The sequence below is a fragment of the Ictalurus furcatus genome, chromosome 21, assembly GCF_023375685.1.
Source record: "Ictalurus furcatus strain D&B chromosome 21, Billie_1.0, whole genome shotgun sequence".
Taxonomy (NCBI): Eukaryota; Metazoa; Chordata; class Actinopteri; order Siluriformes; family Ictaluridae; genus Ictalurus; species Ictalurus furcatus.
In genome coordinates this window covers 4238738-4257162 of record NC_071275.1, presented here as the reverse complement: position 1 = coordinate 4257162, position 18425 = coordinate 4238738, and the positions used below count along the sequence as shown (strand labels likewise).

General features: G+C 38.5%; 1 protein-coding gene across 9 annotated transcripts in view; it reads right to left on the bottom strand.

Moving 5' to 3' along the window:
* Positions 1-14037, bottom strand: part of nisch (nischarin) — a 37255-nt gene extending 23218 nt beyond the window's left edge. For 2 of the 9 annotated variants that reach the window (XM_053652826.1, XM_053652827.1), the window contains exons 1-9: positions 13400-14037; positions 12008-12091; positions 10442-10624; positions 4009-4057; positions 2656-2819; positions 2232-2327; positions 1613-1708; positions 1366-1518; positions 37-105 (exon numbers count right to left, since the gene is read on the bottom strand). In XM_053652826.1, coding sequence (XP_053508801.1) covers positions 37-105; positions 1366-1518; positions 1613-1708; positions 2232-2327; positions 2656-2819; positions 4009-4057; positions 10442-10624; positions 12008-12091; positions 13400-13480 — 975 coding nt within the window. In that variant the 5' untranslated portion in view covers positions 13481-14037. The remainder of the gene's footprint in view (positions 1-36; positions 106-1365; positions 1519-1612; positions 1709-2231; positions 2328-2655; positions 2820-4008; positions 4058-10441; positions 10625-12007; positions 12092-13399) is intronic. The other 7 variants (XM_053652825.1, XM_053652828.1, XM_053652830.1 and 4 more) reach the window with 4 other exon arrangements.
* Between the last annotated feature and the right edge of the window lie 4388 nt (positions 14038-18425).

Below are 18425 nucleotides of genomic sequence, written 5' to 3'. Positions count from 1 at the left end.
CATGAAGAATATCAACATTACACTTTTTCAGCTTACCTGGAGATTTTCCACCAATGACAGGAAATTGTGTCCAAGATCAAGGAATTCGACTGCAGGAATCAATTTCTAAAATGACATGGGCAAGCATTTCAAAAGATGAGCCTCCTCGTCATTACCCGCAGAAGAGGTGTGGCCTGTGTGTTTGAGAAGTATGTATGGCTTCTGTAAGGGTCATTCCTAGTAAAGGACGAATAGCCTCTGTGCTAGTCAATCCCAGTAAAAGAGGCGGGGCCTAAGTGTCTGTTAGTCTCAGTGGAGAAGGTGTGGTCTATGTGCTCATCAATCTTAGCAAAGGAGGCGTGGCCTCTGTGCCCGTCAGTCACGGCGAAGGAGGCGTGGCCACTGTGCCGGTCAGTCGCAGCGAAGGAGGCCTGTCCTATGTGCTCGTCAGTCGCAGCGAAGTAGGCATGGTCTACGTGCTCAGTCAGTCACAATGAAGGAGGCGTGGTCTGTGTAGTCAGTCACAGTGAAGGAGGCGTGGTCTATGTGCTCAGTCAGTCACAGTGAAGGAGGCGTGGTCCATGTGCTCAGTCAGTCACAGTGAAGGAGGCATGGTCTATGTGCTCAGTCAGTCACAGTGAAGGAGGCGTGGTCTATGTGCTCAGTCAGTCACACTGAAGGAGGCGTGGTCTATGTGCTCAGTCAATCACAGTGAAGGAGGCGTGGTCTATGTAGTCAGTCACAGTGAAGGAGGCGTGGTCTATGTGCTCAGTCAGTCACAGTGAAGGAGGCATGGTCTATGTGCTCAGTCAGTCACAGTGAAGGAGGCGTGGTCTATGTGCTCAGTCAGTCACAGTGAAGGAGGCATGGTCTATGTAGTCAGTCACAGTGAAGGAGGTGTGGTCTATGTGCTCAGTCAATCACAATGAAGGAGGCGTGGTCTGTGTAGTCAGTCACAGTGAAGGAGGCGTGGTCTATGTGCTCAGTCAGTCACAGTGAAGGAGGCGTGGTCTATGTGCTCAGTCAGTCACAGTGAAGGAGGCGTGGTCTATGTGCTCAGTCAGTCACAGTGAAGGAGGCGTGGTCTATGTGCTCAGTCAGTCACAGTGAAGGAAGCGTGGTCTGTATGTTCATCAGTCCAAGTAAAGGAGGTGTGGCCTCTGTCAATGTCACTCTTAGCAAAGGAGGCATCAAGGGTACAAAAAAAAAAACACAGGATTAAAAACAAACTGTTTGTGATACTGTGTGTATTGAATCGTCGACTGCTTTAAATCAGCCAACAATTATAAAATGGATCTTCAATCACCTGTCATTATGATCATATGGTTTTAGAAGAAGAGAAAGAAATCCCTAGCAGCTACAGAATTTAAGGCAACGTTGTCTCACCACAGACTCGTCAATGCAGTAGATGTTATTGTGGCTCATGTCCAGGGTGGTCAGTATCTTCCAGGTTGGAATGATTGCAGTCACTGCACAGTCGATGTCCACGCCTTCAGGTTCCCACTTGGCAAACTCGGCAGCTTCGGGAACTAAAATTTCCTACAGAGCAAAGTCACCCAAACTCACTTCAGAATCAATACAGCAGCTGGAGTGTTAAATTGGTTTAAGTGGTTTACTCAGCTCAGATCCAAACCTTCATGGACGCAGCTGAACGATGAATACTGAGTGTAACCAGAGTGGGCTTCAATGCAGGAAGTCCCCGTATTTGTCCTGAACTGCAATCATTTATCTGGAAAAAAAATATATAATAATAAAAATTTAAAGGTGTTTAGGAGCACACTGTTAGGAATTAACATGATTTAACTTTATACATATGTATCAAACAGACCAAGTAACTTCTAGTAGTGATCTCATAATAAATATATAATGTGGTTTATCTTTTTAGATTTCTGTCATTTAAACAAACCATTAAGAATATGGTTAAGCTAACCGCTAGCTATAATACCTGATTTAGTGCTGTTTGTTCCTGTAGAAACAATTAATAAGTCCAAGGGTTTAAATGTATAAGACGTATCGGAGTTATAGCTTAAAATTACAAAAAATAAAATAAAATAAAATAAAATATAGAACATCCAAAAATATTGTTACAATCAGATTGCAATCCACATAAAAATCTGGTTTGAATTGGAATGATTGGAAAAATGTCTTTTCTTGCTGGTCAGACTGCAGAGAATACATCCTGCTCAAATCAATACGCCAAAAGGTTTGAGGATTTACAACTGATCGCTGGCCACAAAGGAAATATCTCTTACCTCAATCTGGAGCACGGATTTAAAGACGGAAAGGTCAAACGGTAGACTGTGCTCCGCAATATTGCTGGTACCCACAACTCCTATCGTCCCAGGGATCTGTGCATGCACATACACAATACATAATGTTAATACCAGTCCATTTAACCGATCATCCGTCATATCTGTATCTAACGGCTGTCTTTCCCTAGCCAGACCAACCTGGCACCAAATCAAACATGTGCCTTCATGGGTGTGGGTTTCCAGTGAAAAATGGAAGCAAACAATGGAGAATGGCATTCTACTTAAAAGAGTAACAATGGATGTCACTTCTACCAATGAACACCAAAAAGAAGCCTAAACTTCACTACATAAAATTCTATAAACCGGATGAATGACGCATGGAATCGGCAACGACCTCACAATTGGCAAAGCAAATCTAGTGCACCTTGAGATATTTGAGTCTGCAGGCAAAGTCCAGTATATGGCCAAGATCTGCCTTGGCATCTCCATTGGAGCAGTTGGGTTTGGCCAGCTTCAGCTGCTGGGTGATGGCATAGAGCTGCAGTGGCCTCAGGAGGAAAACCTCACCAGCAACTAACAACTGCTCACCTGAGGAAAGAAGAAAGCATAGATTATAACATAAACTGCAAAGACACAGATTTTTATGTTTATGATTTATGATCAATAAAGAAAAAAAAGACAGTTAGCTGTGTTACAATATCACTTCTATTATTTAAATTCACTATCCATGGATTGCAGTCAGTGTTCCTGCAAGTGAAATATACAATACTGCTGTTGAGTCAATGTAAAGGATGTATACTGTACCATACAAGAGATAAAGGTTGCTTCTTTGGTGCAAGTTGCATTAATGGTGTTTCTGTTCACAAGCGTCATGACATAATTATGTCTGATTAATCTAACTGAGTCGAAGTTTCAGGACAGGAGTTCAATCAGAACTGACTGTCAGCACAGTTGTGTATATTGTACCATACAAGAGTTAAAGGTCGCGTCTGTTGTGCAAGTTAATCGTGTTTCTGTTCACAAGTGTAATTATTGCTGAAGTATGTAAACTTTATGCTTTTAATGCATGTGTAATAAAAATAACAAACGATACGATCAAGGCACCAAAAAAAAAAAAAAAAAAAAAGTGCATCCATCCATGTTTGGGGGAGGCGTTATGAGGATGACGGGACTTCCTGGCAATCTATTGCAAGGCGCAATCACACACACACACCTTCACACACTACGAACTATTTAGACATGCCAATCAGCCTACAGTTGATGTCTTTGGACTGGGGGAGGAAATCGAGTACCCAGAGGAAACCCCTGAAGCACGGGAAGAACGTGCAAATTCAGCGCACGCAGGGCAGAGGTGGGAATCAAACCCCCCCAACTCTGGAGGTGCGAGGTAAATGTGCTAACCACCGTGCCCTATACCAAAAAAGTCTTTAGTGCATTTTTAATTAACTGAAAGATTTGCTGCAGTGAAGCCTAATGGCAGCTGGCATATCGTCTTTCATGCATGTCTGAATAAATTTGGGGATTTCTGCTCACCATGTAAACCATTTTCATTTTTATGCTTGATGACTACTGAAACATATGATTGGAGTAAACCGGTCGATCTGAAGCCTGTCCATATTTTCAAACGTTTGATTTTTACAAGAGTGTACTATCCATTGATGTAATTCGAGGACTAAAGCAAGCAACAGCCAAGAACAGGGTGATGATAAAGGAAAGCAAGTCACAGTTATGTGATGCACGCCCAAATTTCTCAAAATATATGAGCATAAAATCATACCTGTGTGGTACAGGTCTTCTGCAAGGGTAGCAGCGATGCCATTGATTTCCTGAAAACAAGGAAAAGCAATCACTTGTTAATATTTTATTTAGATAAAATCATAAAACCACATCATATATTTGAGTGATTTGCTGATCTCATCAATTTGATAAAATATTTAGGGGGGGTTTCCAGGTGTGAAAGATGTTATGTGGAAAGCACCTGGGTTTCACTGATATTCTGTTTGATTCATTTGATATTACAGAACTTTAACCACATTGACTAAATTATGTTATCACAGTACAGAGCTTTACATGTTGTCGAGTCAGGCACTAAAATAAAATAATAATAACAAATTCATTCTCTAGCAGCAGGTAATAAAGTGAGACATTTCGAGTGAACGATTCACAGTTTCCCACCAAACAGTGTGCGCTGTGAGTGTTAATAAACAGATGCACTCAAAACAGAACTGTAAAATATTTCATCACTGGTAGTAGAGGTCAAACGACTGATCGGTTTTAAACAATATTTATTAATAGTTAATATATATTAATAGTTTTATATATTTTACATTTTCATGGTACAGTCAGTAATGTTCAGCAGTAAACTTCAGCAATATTTTACTTTGGGTGCAATGTTTTCATTCAGTATCACTTTTAAAAACTCGGTTGATTAATCCGTTATCGACAGGTACTGCCCGACTTAGTTACCAGTAAAATCCAGTATCCGTCGACCTCTCATTGGTAGCACGTGAAAGTGCTTTCTATCTACATCATAAACTCACTACAAATGCACTGATTACCAGCATTCAGATTAACTGGATGTAAATGTGTTATGTGTCATGGGTACTGTTATACGTTTACTCAGTTTTTGGCTCCTTAAAGTTCCTTAAAAATATTGTACATCAAAATTTATAGTATTAGAAGTAATTTACAATATTATAATAAATATTTCAATATAAACATATTTCAGGGTGGATTTGTCCTTTAAAAGGTACAATAGATAATTAGTCTGACAGAAGACACATCCAAACCAAGGACATGACTTTATAGCCCATTGTTATTTTTTATATATACATACACACACACACACACACACACATTATATATATATATATATATAATATTATATTATATTATATTATATTATATTATATTATATTATATATATATATATATATATACACACACACACACACACATATGTGTGTGAAAAACTGGAATTGGAGGCCACTGCTCATGAAGAATGGGTTAAGATTCCTCAGGAACACTGCCAGAAGCTGGTGTCTGGCTATGCATCTCGTTTGCGGCAGGTCATAACAGCAAAAGGATGCTCTACTAAGTACTAAAGATGCTTGCCATTGAGGGGTTGAATAATTTTGAGACTGGAGAAGTCATAAGTTGTATTTTCAGTTGAACTTGGGGAAACCACTTGAAGCATTCGGTGTGTTGAACTATTTCAATTGCTTTTGTTTGATTTGTTCATCGCAAACAGCTGAAAGTTTTGACAATAAACCTGATTTGCAATGGGGGTTGAATAATTTTGACTGCAACTTTGCAACTGCGGGTACTTTCTAACTTCCTCGCACCATCCACTGTTGTTCTACCTTGCACTCGTTTCCGATTCTTCCGGTTTTTTTTCCCTTCGGCTACCTTGAGAATCAACGGCCCTGGGTCATTGTTGCCAAGTTTGTGGAACAACTACATAGTGCAAAAGAATTAAATGTGCATGTGCGACCTGCACGTACAAAATACGGTTAGAAAAACCTGCTGGCGCACGTACTGTACACTGTTCCTAGCATATACGTAAAAAGTGACGTATACTTTGAGCTTAATAGACTGATTAATGTTTGTTACCAGCAATTTTTGTTTATTAATCTCAATAAATACAATTGTTTTCCTAAAATAGAGGATTTTCACACATTAATGTGTCATAACATGCAGTTTTGTGATTAGATTTACAACCAACCAAAAGACTGTCTGCTGCTTTACATGTAGCTAGTTACTATTATTAACATTATCTATAAATATCTTACCTAAATGGCACTCCTGGAAAAAATTATGCGAAACCGTTCCATGGAAATGATTAATTTATTTATATTTAAAAAATTATGTGATGTGAGATATAAAAGATGTGAGCACGCTTTCTGTATTCCACTTGCATCTATATTTAACTGCTCTAATGGATTTTAAAGGAAATGGCATCATTTGTGTGTCGAATTGAGAGAGGGCCTCTCCCACACAGAACAGGGGGATCAACAGAGCTGGATTCCTTTTCTGCATGTCATGAGTTAGGCTGAGGATGGAGTTAGGCTGGAGGGAATTCTTATTTCACTCTAAAATCATACACAATTACTGCTCATATTTATAATACAGTCTTGTGGAAAAAATAAGTACACCCCATGGATATGGTTGCCTTTTTTTTTTTTTTTTTTTTTTTTACACACATATATGGACAAGCAGACATTTGATCATCTTTGAAACAGTGCCTATTAATAAAGGTGATATACTTGAACAAAACCAGAAGGAAAATGAGCTTTTTCAATCATTTATCCAACAGAACTATCAATAGATGTGAGATTCTTCTGTGGAAAATTAAGTACACCCTTGGCCTCAGACGTTAGCATTGCCCCCTTTAGCAGAAAAGCTTCTTGTAGGCATTCCACATGATGCCTGTCCACCAGACCTGCTGGAATTTTTGAACACTCTTCCATGCAATATTCTTTCAGTTGCAAGATGCTTGAGGGTTTTCCTGCATGTCCTTTCCATTTCAAATCCCCCCCACAACATTTCAATGGGATTCAAATCCGGGTTTTGACTCGGCCATAAGTCCATAACTCTCCATTTCTTCTTTTTGAGCCGTTCCTTGGTTGATTTGCTCGTGTGCTTAGGATCATTATCCTGTTGAAAGGTCCACTTTAGGTTCAACTTATACTTTTGGAAATATGGCCTCACATTATCTTCAAGCACTCCTTGATATGATGCAGGATTCATAGTTGAATCAATGAATGCAAGCTGTCCATTCCCTGATGCAGAAAAGCAACCCTAAACCATACCATTTCCCCCACCGTGCTACTGTGGCCAGAGCACATTATTCCAAAAGCCCTGGTCTTTGTCTATATGCTCATTGGCAAACTGTAGTCTTGCAACGGTTTTTCCTGGTACGCCTCCCATACAGGTCAAATTTGTGCAGTCTTTCTGATTGTAAAAGCAGGCACTTTGACAGCAACAGTTGCAAGACTTACTAGAAGATCCTGTGATGAAATTTTGTGGTTCTTGGAGACTTCTTTTTGCATCAGACGGTCTGCTCTTGGGCTGAATTTGCTAGGACGGCCAGTCGTTTGAAATCTGCGCCATTGGTAGATTATTTTTCATACAGTGAAATGATGCATTTCAAATAATTTGGAGATCTTTTTAAATCCCTTGCCAGACTCATAGGCATCCACAACCTTTTTTTTTTTTGGAAGGCCTTACAGAACTCTTTAGATCTTGGCATGATGACACCACACACCTCAATAACAAAGGGAACACCAGACATTAGATATGAGAGGAGTATAAATAAGACAAGTTCCACCTGCACCCCCTAAGCAGGTTCTAATCACTGTCACCCAATCATCAAACACCTGATTCTAATTCTATGTATTTGAAGGTGTGATAAAAGTAGGGGTGTACTTACTTTTTCCACGTGACTGATCTGTTTTCTCAGTAATCGTGAAAATTACTACAAAATGGCAATGAAAATGTTATGTGTGTCATTTGATAGTGTATCACCTTCAAATGTTGATCAAATATTTGCTAGTCCAAATATGTCAAAAACCTCAAGCTATTAAGGCATCGCAACTCCAAAGTTGAGAACCTAAAAGGATACTTTTGTTTTTGTTATACTTCTGGAATACACTTAGAGTGCAAATACCCAATGCAAATTTACACACAATGTCTTCTGTACTTGTACAGACTAAGAAATGCATATACTGTATGCAAAGGTTAAATAAATAAATCAAGTTGTAGATATAAATGCTGCCCAAAAATGTTCCTGTGCAAGTTGCACCTGGTGTCATAATAAAAGACGTTGCCATTGGTGAAGTTTTCACGCAACGAGTAGCAATCATGATGAAGGTGAAGGAGCGTTCTAAAGTTCTCAGGGACAACGATATTAAACAACAACACTCAAGTGGAAAAAAACTACAGAGCCATAGCAAAGACCTTCAACATTCCTGTCGGTACAAGCGGTTTGATATCGTGTAGGTGGAAAGCTCGCTGAACCACAACTAATTATGCCTGGACATGTGCGCCATGCAAGATATCACAATGCATTCTCAGACTAATGATGAGGAAGTTAAGAGAGAAGCCAGTAGTCAGTCCAAAAGAGTTGTAGGATGACCTGAAAGCAGCAGGAACAATAGTTACACAGAGAATAATAAGCAATAAACTGCACACAATCATCTCCATTCCTACACCGCACACACACAAACCTCCTACTTAGTTGTTGTTTTGTTTTGGGGTTTTTTTTAGCAGAGATCCATGTCTAAAAGCATTGACACGTATCAGAACGTTATTGGGGGTCTTATATACTAATTAAATACTAAATATGGAACAATATATTCTAGTCAGCAGAAACAATAATATAATTTTTTCAGTAATTCAAAGGAGGATTGCACGCATGATCTCAAAAACATCAAACCTACAGTGAAGTGTGGAGGATCATGATATGGTGCTGTTTCTCTGCAAACAGTACTGGGGCATTACACATCATGGAAGGAAACATGAATAGGGTGATGTATCGGGACATGATAGAGGAGAATTTAATCTCATCAGCCAAGAAACTGAATCTTGTGAGAAGATGGACGTTTCAACAAGACAACGAGCTCAAACATACGGCCAGAATAACGCAAGACGACCTCCTGACTTCAATCACATTGAAAACTGTGCTTCTTGAAGCTGTAAGTGCCAACAACAGCTTTGCAATAAATTTCTAATGTTGGTTATTTGTGGCGACTAAATACTGTTTTGCCCTACCAATCCGTTTTTAAAATATATATCTTCGTTTATGCTTGTGTACTTTGTCAGTCATAATTAAGTGCAAAGCCAAAAGAGTATTACATTAACAACTAGTCTGGGGAAGACAAACCTAGCTACTCAACCGGCAGGATCATACGCTTCTGATTTCACGTTTCATGAAGTGCTCACTAAGGGTACACGCCAGCCAACTAAACACACAGCAGTGCAAAATCACCGGTGTGATTTACACAGTGGGGGACAGGACTAAAATGATCAAACCACTGCAGAGTTTATCAAAGAAAAAAGAAAAACAGCAAGTAATTTGGACCATAATTTTGTCAGGAGATAAGGGAGAAAAACACAGACATAACCAAGCCAAAGAGAAATAAAATCATTCACAAGCACCTGTAAATAGTGGAATTATACATACATATTACACACATACACATATATATATATATATATATATATATATATATATATATATATATATATATATATATATATATATATATACACATACATACATACATACATATATGTATGTGTGTATATATATATATATATATATATATATATATATATATATATATATTACACATACATACATATATATGTGTATATATGTATAAGTCAAAAGAAAAGTAATACCACAGTCTGGATCTCTTTTCAATCTTTCTAATTCTGCCCCACCTTTAGTTAGTGTGGGCGTGGAGTTTGGCCTGTGTTAGAAATGCTGAGTAGGGAGGAATGCTGCATCTGATCTGTTACTGTGTCCACAGGTCAACAGTATTCAACCGAGCAGCGTCAACAACGGTTAAAGTGTCAAAAACGATAAAATACACAGATGCTGAACAGCAGCCTCATTTTCTATGCCAAAAATCACACACATTAAAGAATGAACGTATTATTTGTACATAATTATTTCATCATTGTGGCTGTGGAATATAATCCATACTACTACTATCGCAGTGTTATTAGAAATCAGGATGGTTTTACGCTTAACTGAGATTAATCTCGGAGGACTTTGTGCTTTCTGGTTTCTCTGTAAGCTGCTGTGCTTTTTTTTGTCACGTTAACTTCAAGAGAGGACAGTGAAGGCTGATGTAGAATATAATCTAGAACAGGAACTAATTTGTCTCATGGATGTTCCACAACATTAAATGTTGTATAAAATAAAATGGACAAAACACACGATCCGTCATTGCGCTTCACGTCGCCCCATCGTTGCTTATTTTATCGTTGCTAAGTGTTTGATTGCTCTTATAGTACAGCAATTTACTTATAATTATTCCTTATTATTACTTTTCTTCAATACAAGACATGACAACATTCGCACGGACAATGTTAACGATCCTTCTATGTTTAGACTCACTTGTCAGTCGCTTTTTATATAAACAGCTGGCCCCATTCGCACACCAAACAAAACACCATAAAAGATGCATAGAAACACTTACATACAACTGGAAGTGTAGAAAGATGGATAAAACCTTTGGTACAGCCACAGGGAATCGGTTGAGCAAAGTTTGCAGATACACCTCCAGCTCCTTCTGCCTCTTTTCCACAAGAGTTTTGGAATTTTTACCAATTATCTTCTTAGGAGGCAGCAGATGTTTATCAATCTTCTTCTCCGAAGTGAGCTGAAAGACACGTAAACCATACAATACCTCAAATACTGCAAACTATCATGATACAAATGAATGAAGGCCACATTTGTCAATCATTTAGTAAAATTGTGTGTAAATGTTTTCAGTCAGGTTTTAGTAATGCTGGTTTCCTGAATACTCATGTGTTTGTAAGTGTAACTGAAATAACTAAGCTAGTTAAACTTGACAATGTAATCTGACTTTTTTTTTTTAATGCGGTATTGTGAAGCTTATATTCAGTGTTCAAATTAGTGATTCATATGCATCAATGCAAAATACTTTGCAAAGTATGCATATTTCAATGCAAAGATTTACAAATAAATTCATTTGTACCCAGTATGTTAATAAGGGCTCAGTTAGTATAAACCAGAGGCTTTCAACCTTTTGTAATTAAAGCCTCCCCCATCATGTCGCATGCACCCCCATATTGGAGCAGACCGGGTATAATGATTATCTATTCTATATAAAACTTATCTATCTATATATACACACATACACACAATTAGGTATATATATATATATATATATATATATATATATATATATATATATATATATATATATATATATATATATATACACACACATATATATATATATATATATATATATATATATATATATATATATATATATATATATATATATATATATATATATATATAAACCTAATCCATAATCTGTTTTTGATAGATAGATTTTTTTTTATTATTACTTTTCATAACTTTTATAAAACTATGTATGGAACATGAATGATCAAAAATGTTTCTGAACACTATAACTCCTTGAACAAGAGAACTAGGCTGTAATAACGTGGACTATTTTACATGTAAAACATGTTGCATTCCATTCGTCTTGCATTCTACAAACAGTCGCACACGAATGATGTAAACTGGGACTAAGGGTGTGTCATCCAAGACATTTTTAAATCTCCGGCTCTCAGCCACTCACTGAACAGAGCAGACGCAGAGGGAGGTGTGAGTGCAGCGCGAAAGCAAGACCTCACGCTTGCAGGACAGTACTGCCCACATTTGGAAAGTCGCTAAGGTTTGTCCAAAAAGTCTCTAGATTTGTCACTAGGCACTTTTTTGGCGGGGCAAAAAAGTTGCTAAAGGGATCTGAAAAGTCACTAAGTTGTCAACACCCATCTGCTAGATAAACAGCAGGCTAAGCTCCACTTCTTCCCAGCAAAAAGAAAATACAGACGGAGAGGGATTCTTCATTTACGCACATTCTATTTGAAAAGCAATAAAATACACCCGAGAACCCAAATGATACCCTCCTGTCTGTGTCCCCCCCCCCCCCCCATTCCCATCTCTCTGCACCCCCAGGTTGAGAACCACTGCTATAAACCGTATACACACGATTGAAACGTACCTTTTCATGCAGTTCATAGAAGTCACTGTAGCGATGCTTTACAGTCCACCGGTGTTCCCCAACCTTCACCTCAATTATGTAAACCTAAACAGAGTAAAAACAGGAAGAATTCATGTTAGCAAGTTCAAAACACCCTGCTCTATTTTCAGTCTGACATTACCATCCCCAAAGTGAAGCCTGGTGGTGGGAGCATCATGCAGTAGGGATGCTTTTCATCAGCTATATACTTGATTATTCTGTATTTTGGCCACCTAACTAGAGCATGACAACAGGGATTTGAGCTTACTAATAAATATAAGTGCTTACATAAGCTCAAATGCTGTAATATTTAGGCCATGTTGTAACCGAGTTTTAATTGAAAAACACTAACACTTTCTTCTTTGTGTTAACCCAGACACCTGGGGTGCGCTAACTGAAAGATTCAGATATAATCATTACCTCTGGAAAATTCTTTCAAAGTTTAATACCAGAGCGTATAGGAAACATCTGAAACCCTTCTCATCTTCACAAAGATTTCTGATATTGTCATTCTGTGTAACACAAAGAAAGCATATGGCACTGTGAGTTAGCTAATGTTGATTTATCATGTTTGTACTAGGGTGTTAATGCGTTGTCAACCATTTTATAAAACAGTACAAGATTAAAAACGTTACTGCACTCGAACCGCGTTCACTTTCGCAAAGTAACGTCTCTTTAAAACCTACAGAAAATAATTAAACTACTATTGCAACAGGACTGCTCTGTTGAAGGCGCGAGATGAACTGACCTGGCGTTAGCTAGCTGTCTAAATTAGCTACACAGCTAGCATAAATCGGCTAGTAAACCAGACAGCATGGTCTGAACGTCCAGTAACAGTGGATTTTAAGTTAACTTCAAATAGACAGACAACTAATGTTTATTATTATAGATATCCCGATAATAAAGAGAGTAAACAGAATCTAAATATTAGCGATATTTTATTTCGCAGTGCTTCTCTTGCTAGCTCAAGGGTTTTGCAAACTAGCTATCAACTTCACGACACATACCCAGGCTTGTTAGCATGACAGCTAACTAACCTGCGCGATTCTATCTGTATGTTATATAAAACATAACGCTGATCAATAATATCCAGCAGTCCTCGCAGTAATTTTCTCGACTTTGACGTAAACACTGGCTCGATCCCAAACAGCTCGTCACTCACTATTTAAGTGCACTACCAAGGGGTGTGAAATACTTGATTCTATAGACTATCTAGTGTACTATATGTCCAGTAGAGAGGTATTTAGGATGCGGTCAGTACGATAAGTGTCCCAAGATAAGCTGGATAATGTATTATTAAAGGATATGTCTACGCGCAGTCTAAATAGACGTTAACTACATTTATAGGATGCTGCTAAATATTAAATAACTTACCGTGTAGTTCTCCACTAGTTCCGACCCAACGATACAAACACTTCTTTCTGTGTTTTGCTCCGTAAACGCCGCACAGTCCATTTTCACCAGGTTAAAAAAAACTGCGCTACACCATTATAGAAAACCTGGAGAACGACAATATACGTCTAATGCATACACGGGTCATGAGATCTGCAGAGAAAACATTCAGTCCCTTCCATGTCTGCTGTGATTCCACGAGATAACAGATCATTTCCATCTTCTCTTGTAGTTTAGGGTCTAAAAAATGATGTGCAACAGCGCCGACTGATGTACTGGAGTGTTGCAGCTCCACCTAGACCAAAGTCTGTAAGATATATTGAACTTCCTCAAGCTGTTGACACAACTTTTAAAGCACACAATCGTCTAGAATGCATCTGGATGCTTCAATTAAGAGGCCAAAACCTGTTCTGGCATGATCATGGCCCTGTGCACAAAGCAAGCTCCATGAGATGGTGTGTCAAGGTTGGCGTTGAAGAACTCGAGTGTGCTGCCCTGACCTCAACCCCGCTGAACACCTTTGGGATGAACTGCACCCCAGGCCTCCTCAGCAGACATCAGTGCCTGACCTCACTAACGCTCTCATGGCTGAATGAGCAAATCCCCACAGCCATGCTCCATCTATTGGAAAGCCTTCCCAGAAGAGTGGAGGTTATTATAACAGCAAAGGGGAACTAAATCTGGACTGGGATGTTCAGCAATCACATACAGGTGTAATGGGTCCACTTAGTTTTAGCAATAATGAATGAGTGTCCCAAAAGTCTCCATACATAAGGGACTATGTTTGCCAGCACCACGTCGGTTGTGCCGTCGTCAGTGGATGTTCGTGGACGTCCACTTCTCGGTTAGCCCCCAACACTACCAGTCTTTTGTTAATAAGCGTGGGAACAGTATTGTGTGTGATGTGCTTGCCATGTTTCCTGTTAAAGTCCATCACAAACTTGCGACAGCTTCCCAATCCTGCAATTAGAATGATTTCATTAGGTTCTTCTATTGCTAAACGCATTGTTAAAGTCTATCTGAAAAAAATATATATGTATGTAACATAATCTAAGTATGCTAAATAATCTAAAAAGTTATCACTTCCCCTATGTATGGAGACATTTGGGACACCCTGTATAATAGAATAAAACAGAGCCCTGCCACCTCATAGCTGCAGGGTCCCCAGTTCAATCCTCTGGTTCTCTGATTTCCTCCCACATCCCAAAAACATGACAGTAAGTGGCTTGGCTAAGATAAATATGCCCCTTGGTGTGAAGTGTATGGTGTCCTGCAATGGACTGGTATCCCATCCAGGGTATATTCCTGCCTCACGCCCAGTGTTCCCAGCATAAACTCCGGATCCACCACAACCCTGACCAGAATAAAGCAGTTATTAAAAGAATATATTTGCCATGACAATGAATTTTAATTTGTATACTGCCAGTAGTATTGATAGTTTGCAGACACAAAGGTCCAGCCACGTATAAGAGGTGTTCACGTACAGATGAAAGTGCAATAGTGCAGTGCAATAAATAAGTAATAGTAACACAAATGTTTTTCAAAAGATCTAAAAATATTTTTAAATATATAATTTAAAAAAAAAATGCATTAATGTATAAATCAACATAAATCCATGCCTGAAACATATATTAGTCATCCTTTACTGATTATTTTTAAAAAATGGACATTTTAGTTGCGTCCCATCACTTTTATTCTACCCTGTTACCTGAACACGTTCAACCCTATCAAATCACGTGTTCAACAGGAAGTTGCATCATCCAAATCGTGGCAAGGAAGAAAAAAAATTCTCACTTTAAGAAATATGTTATTTCTTATTTCTTTATTTTCACTGTTACTGTGATAATAATTGATGAGGTGGAAAGTACAACCATGTTGCCCAAATTATAGACTGAAAGTAAATAATTAATAAGAAACTATTTGAAATAAACCAATAGAATGTCTTTAATGCTCTCATCTCATTAGCGTGGATGTTAAGTCGTTTATCACATTTTGTGGATTTGCTCATTCTTTAAAAAAAAGAAAAGAAAAGAAAAGAAAAGAAAAGAAAATAAATAAAACCCTGACTGCGTCCGAATTCTCACTAGGCCAGAAATCCCCGGATGACACACTACTTCCGCTGAAATTTTGCAGTCACAAAAAATCCCATAATGCAACGGGACTGGTGAGGACGAGCTCAGAAAAAAAAAATGGCGGACGACAGCGTGTCGGCTCTTGTTAAGTATTAAACCTTGGTTAAAAAGGACTTGTTTAATAATACCCGAATAAATTGTTAACTTGTTGAATAATACCCGAATAAATTGTTAACTTGTTGAAGGTTTAAACAAGAAAACAGTTGTCAGAGCGTTTGAAACCTTTTTTGTGAACTCCATTATGCTTTAGCCGGCCAAGCTAACGCTAATGAATTTACCTCAGTCTGTTAACACTAACCACATTACATTATTAATTCACTTTCATGATGTGTATTTTGCCGTTAGTGCGGTTGCTTTAATCTGGTTGTCCCTTTAAGATTTTTGATGACGTCGAAGGTCACATGACAATGGCAACATGGCGGATGTAGTATGTCCAGGATCGTATTTATACTACACACTCATACTGATTAGTACGTACTGTTTCAACGGCTGTGCAGTAGGTACTGTCGCAGTACGCGATTTCGGATTCAGACCCTGTTATTTTCAACCCTGTTACTTGTTGAAGAACACAATGCAGCCACTGTCAGCAAAAAAAATGGGAAATTGTTTGAGATGGGTTAACACATGTTTGATTGGTTAAATGCTTGTTTACTTTGATTTGGCTTTGAAAAATAATTTTGATGCATAAAGTTTCATTTTAACATGTACAAAGGCTAAATGGTCTTGGAATCATCCAACTGCTAGAAATGGTTTAGTCTGGAACCACTGAGGGGTCATGGGTTAAGTGGGTTAATTATTTATCATATATTCTGCATTGCACTTTTACAGAAAACAGCAGCCTGCCACATGGTGGCGCCAAAGGTAGAGTTCCTTCACAGCTCCAGGGTCCCTGGTGTGATCCTGAGCTCGGGTTACTGTCTATGTGGTGTTTCATGTGTTCTTCCCGTATCCTGGTATGTGGATTAGCTACACTAAATTGCCCCTACGTGCAAAAGCATGTGTGCATGGTGCCATCCACAGTGTATTCTGCACCCAGTTTTCCCAGGCCAAGATAAAGCGGTCACTGGAGAAGAATTAATTAATAACTGGCCATGTGTCAAAGTTGCACCAAATATCATACACAGGGGTTCATTTGGGATTTCGGAGCTGGAGGTGCTCTACATCTTTAATGGGTGCCAACAATATAGCAGGAGCACCATTCATTTTATGTTCTCAATATTGATTTCAATCACAAATTGTGACTAACAGTTTCGATAGATCTACGTTAAGAATTTCATTTAACTGCCTTCTGTTGGGTGAACAGACCACAATACTTACATATTTGTCAGTTTTGACATCAAAATTTTATAAATAATTAAACAAAAAATCAGGGTGCACGGTGGCTTAATGGTTAGCACTTTCGCCTTACACCTCCAGGGTTGAAGATTCAATTCCCACTGTGGCCCTGTGTGTGCAGAGTTTGCATGTTTTCCCCGTTTGTGGGGGGTTTCCTCCAGGTACTCCGGTTTCCTCCCCCAGTCCAAATACTTGCATGGTAGCCTGATTGGCATGTCAAAAGTGTCCGTAGTGTGCCCTGCGATGGATTGGCACCCTGTCTAGTGTGCTCCCTGCCTTGTGCTTGATGTTCCCTGGGATAGACTCCAGGTTCCCTTTGACCTAGGATAAGTGGTTTAGAAAATGGCTGGATGGAAATCAATCAATAAATAAAACAGTTATATGATTTTCTGTCAATAGTAAATGATACTGTGAAGCCTTTCAATTGGAGCAATTAGCATGTTTTACTTCAATGATCAAATATACTGTACATACACAGCAGTTAACTACAGAGCTGCTCAGATGAAGTGGTGGTTATTTTTAATAAGGCATGGCCATGATGCAACAAATATCTTATAGGCACAAATTATGATGTTGTTATGGCAATGAATTGTGTAACTTCACATGTTTTAGGAACGTCATACTTAATATGTGACCTCTTGGTAATTTGGCACTAATAGACAAAAGAGACTAAGATTCAGGGCCTCCATAACAACTGCCTTGACTAAAGAAATACATTTTAGATTTTTATATATATATATATATATATATATATATATATATATATATATAAAGTAGTGTATAGTTATTTTACAATTATTATCACAATTATATCATAGTGCAATTTACATTTCCATGTAATTACTGGGCAGAAGCTCAGCTCCACTTCCTGTTCACATAACCTAAAAGTAGGAGTGATATTTATTCCCTGGTTATGGACTAGGACACTGCTAAATGATTGTGTTTAATGCTCTAGGACAAAGTCTAAAGCTATAAGTGCATCAACATAGATTTACCATTGATCATTTCCTCTCTCTGTTAAAACCTTATTGTGTTTCAAATCACAAACCTTGACCTAGTGCTTAAGATGGCCATGTGTACATAACATGTACATGTTGTTAGTCAAGCACCAACTGTTTCTTCTTTAAGGGAAAAGATGTTAATAATGCATGTGAGATTAAGATATAGTATCAGATCGTGGTCAGTGCTAGCTGATATTAGCTTGCTAACTCAACCAACATTGTGTCCTGTGCTCAAATGTTCATTTTATTGTCTGTTTAGTTAGTTAGTTAGATAGTTACAGTTACATTTATATAGCACTTTTCTAGACACTTTAAGCACTTTTACATAGTATGGGGGGAGATCTCCTCAACCACCACTAGGTGGTTGCATCCACCTGGATGATGTGATAGGAGCCATAGTGCGCCAGAACGCCCACCACACACCAGCTATTAGTTGAGACGAGAGAGTGATGTAGCCAGTTCAGAGATGGGGATTATTAGGGGGCCTGATAGAGAAGGGCGAATGGGGGAATTTCGCCAGGACATCAGGGTTATACCCCT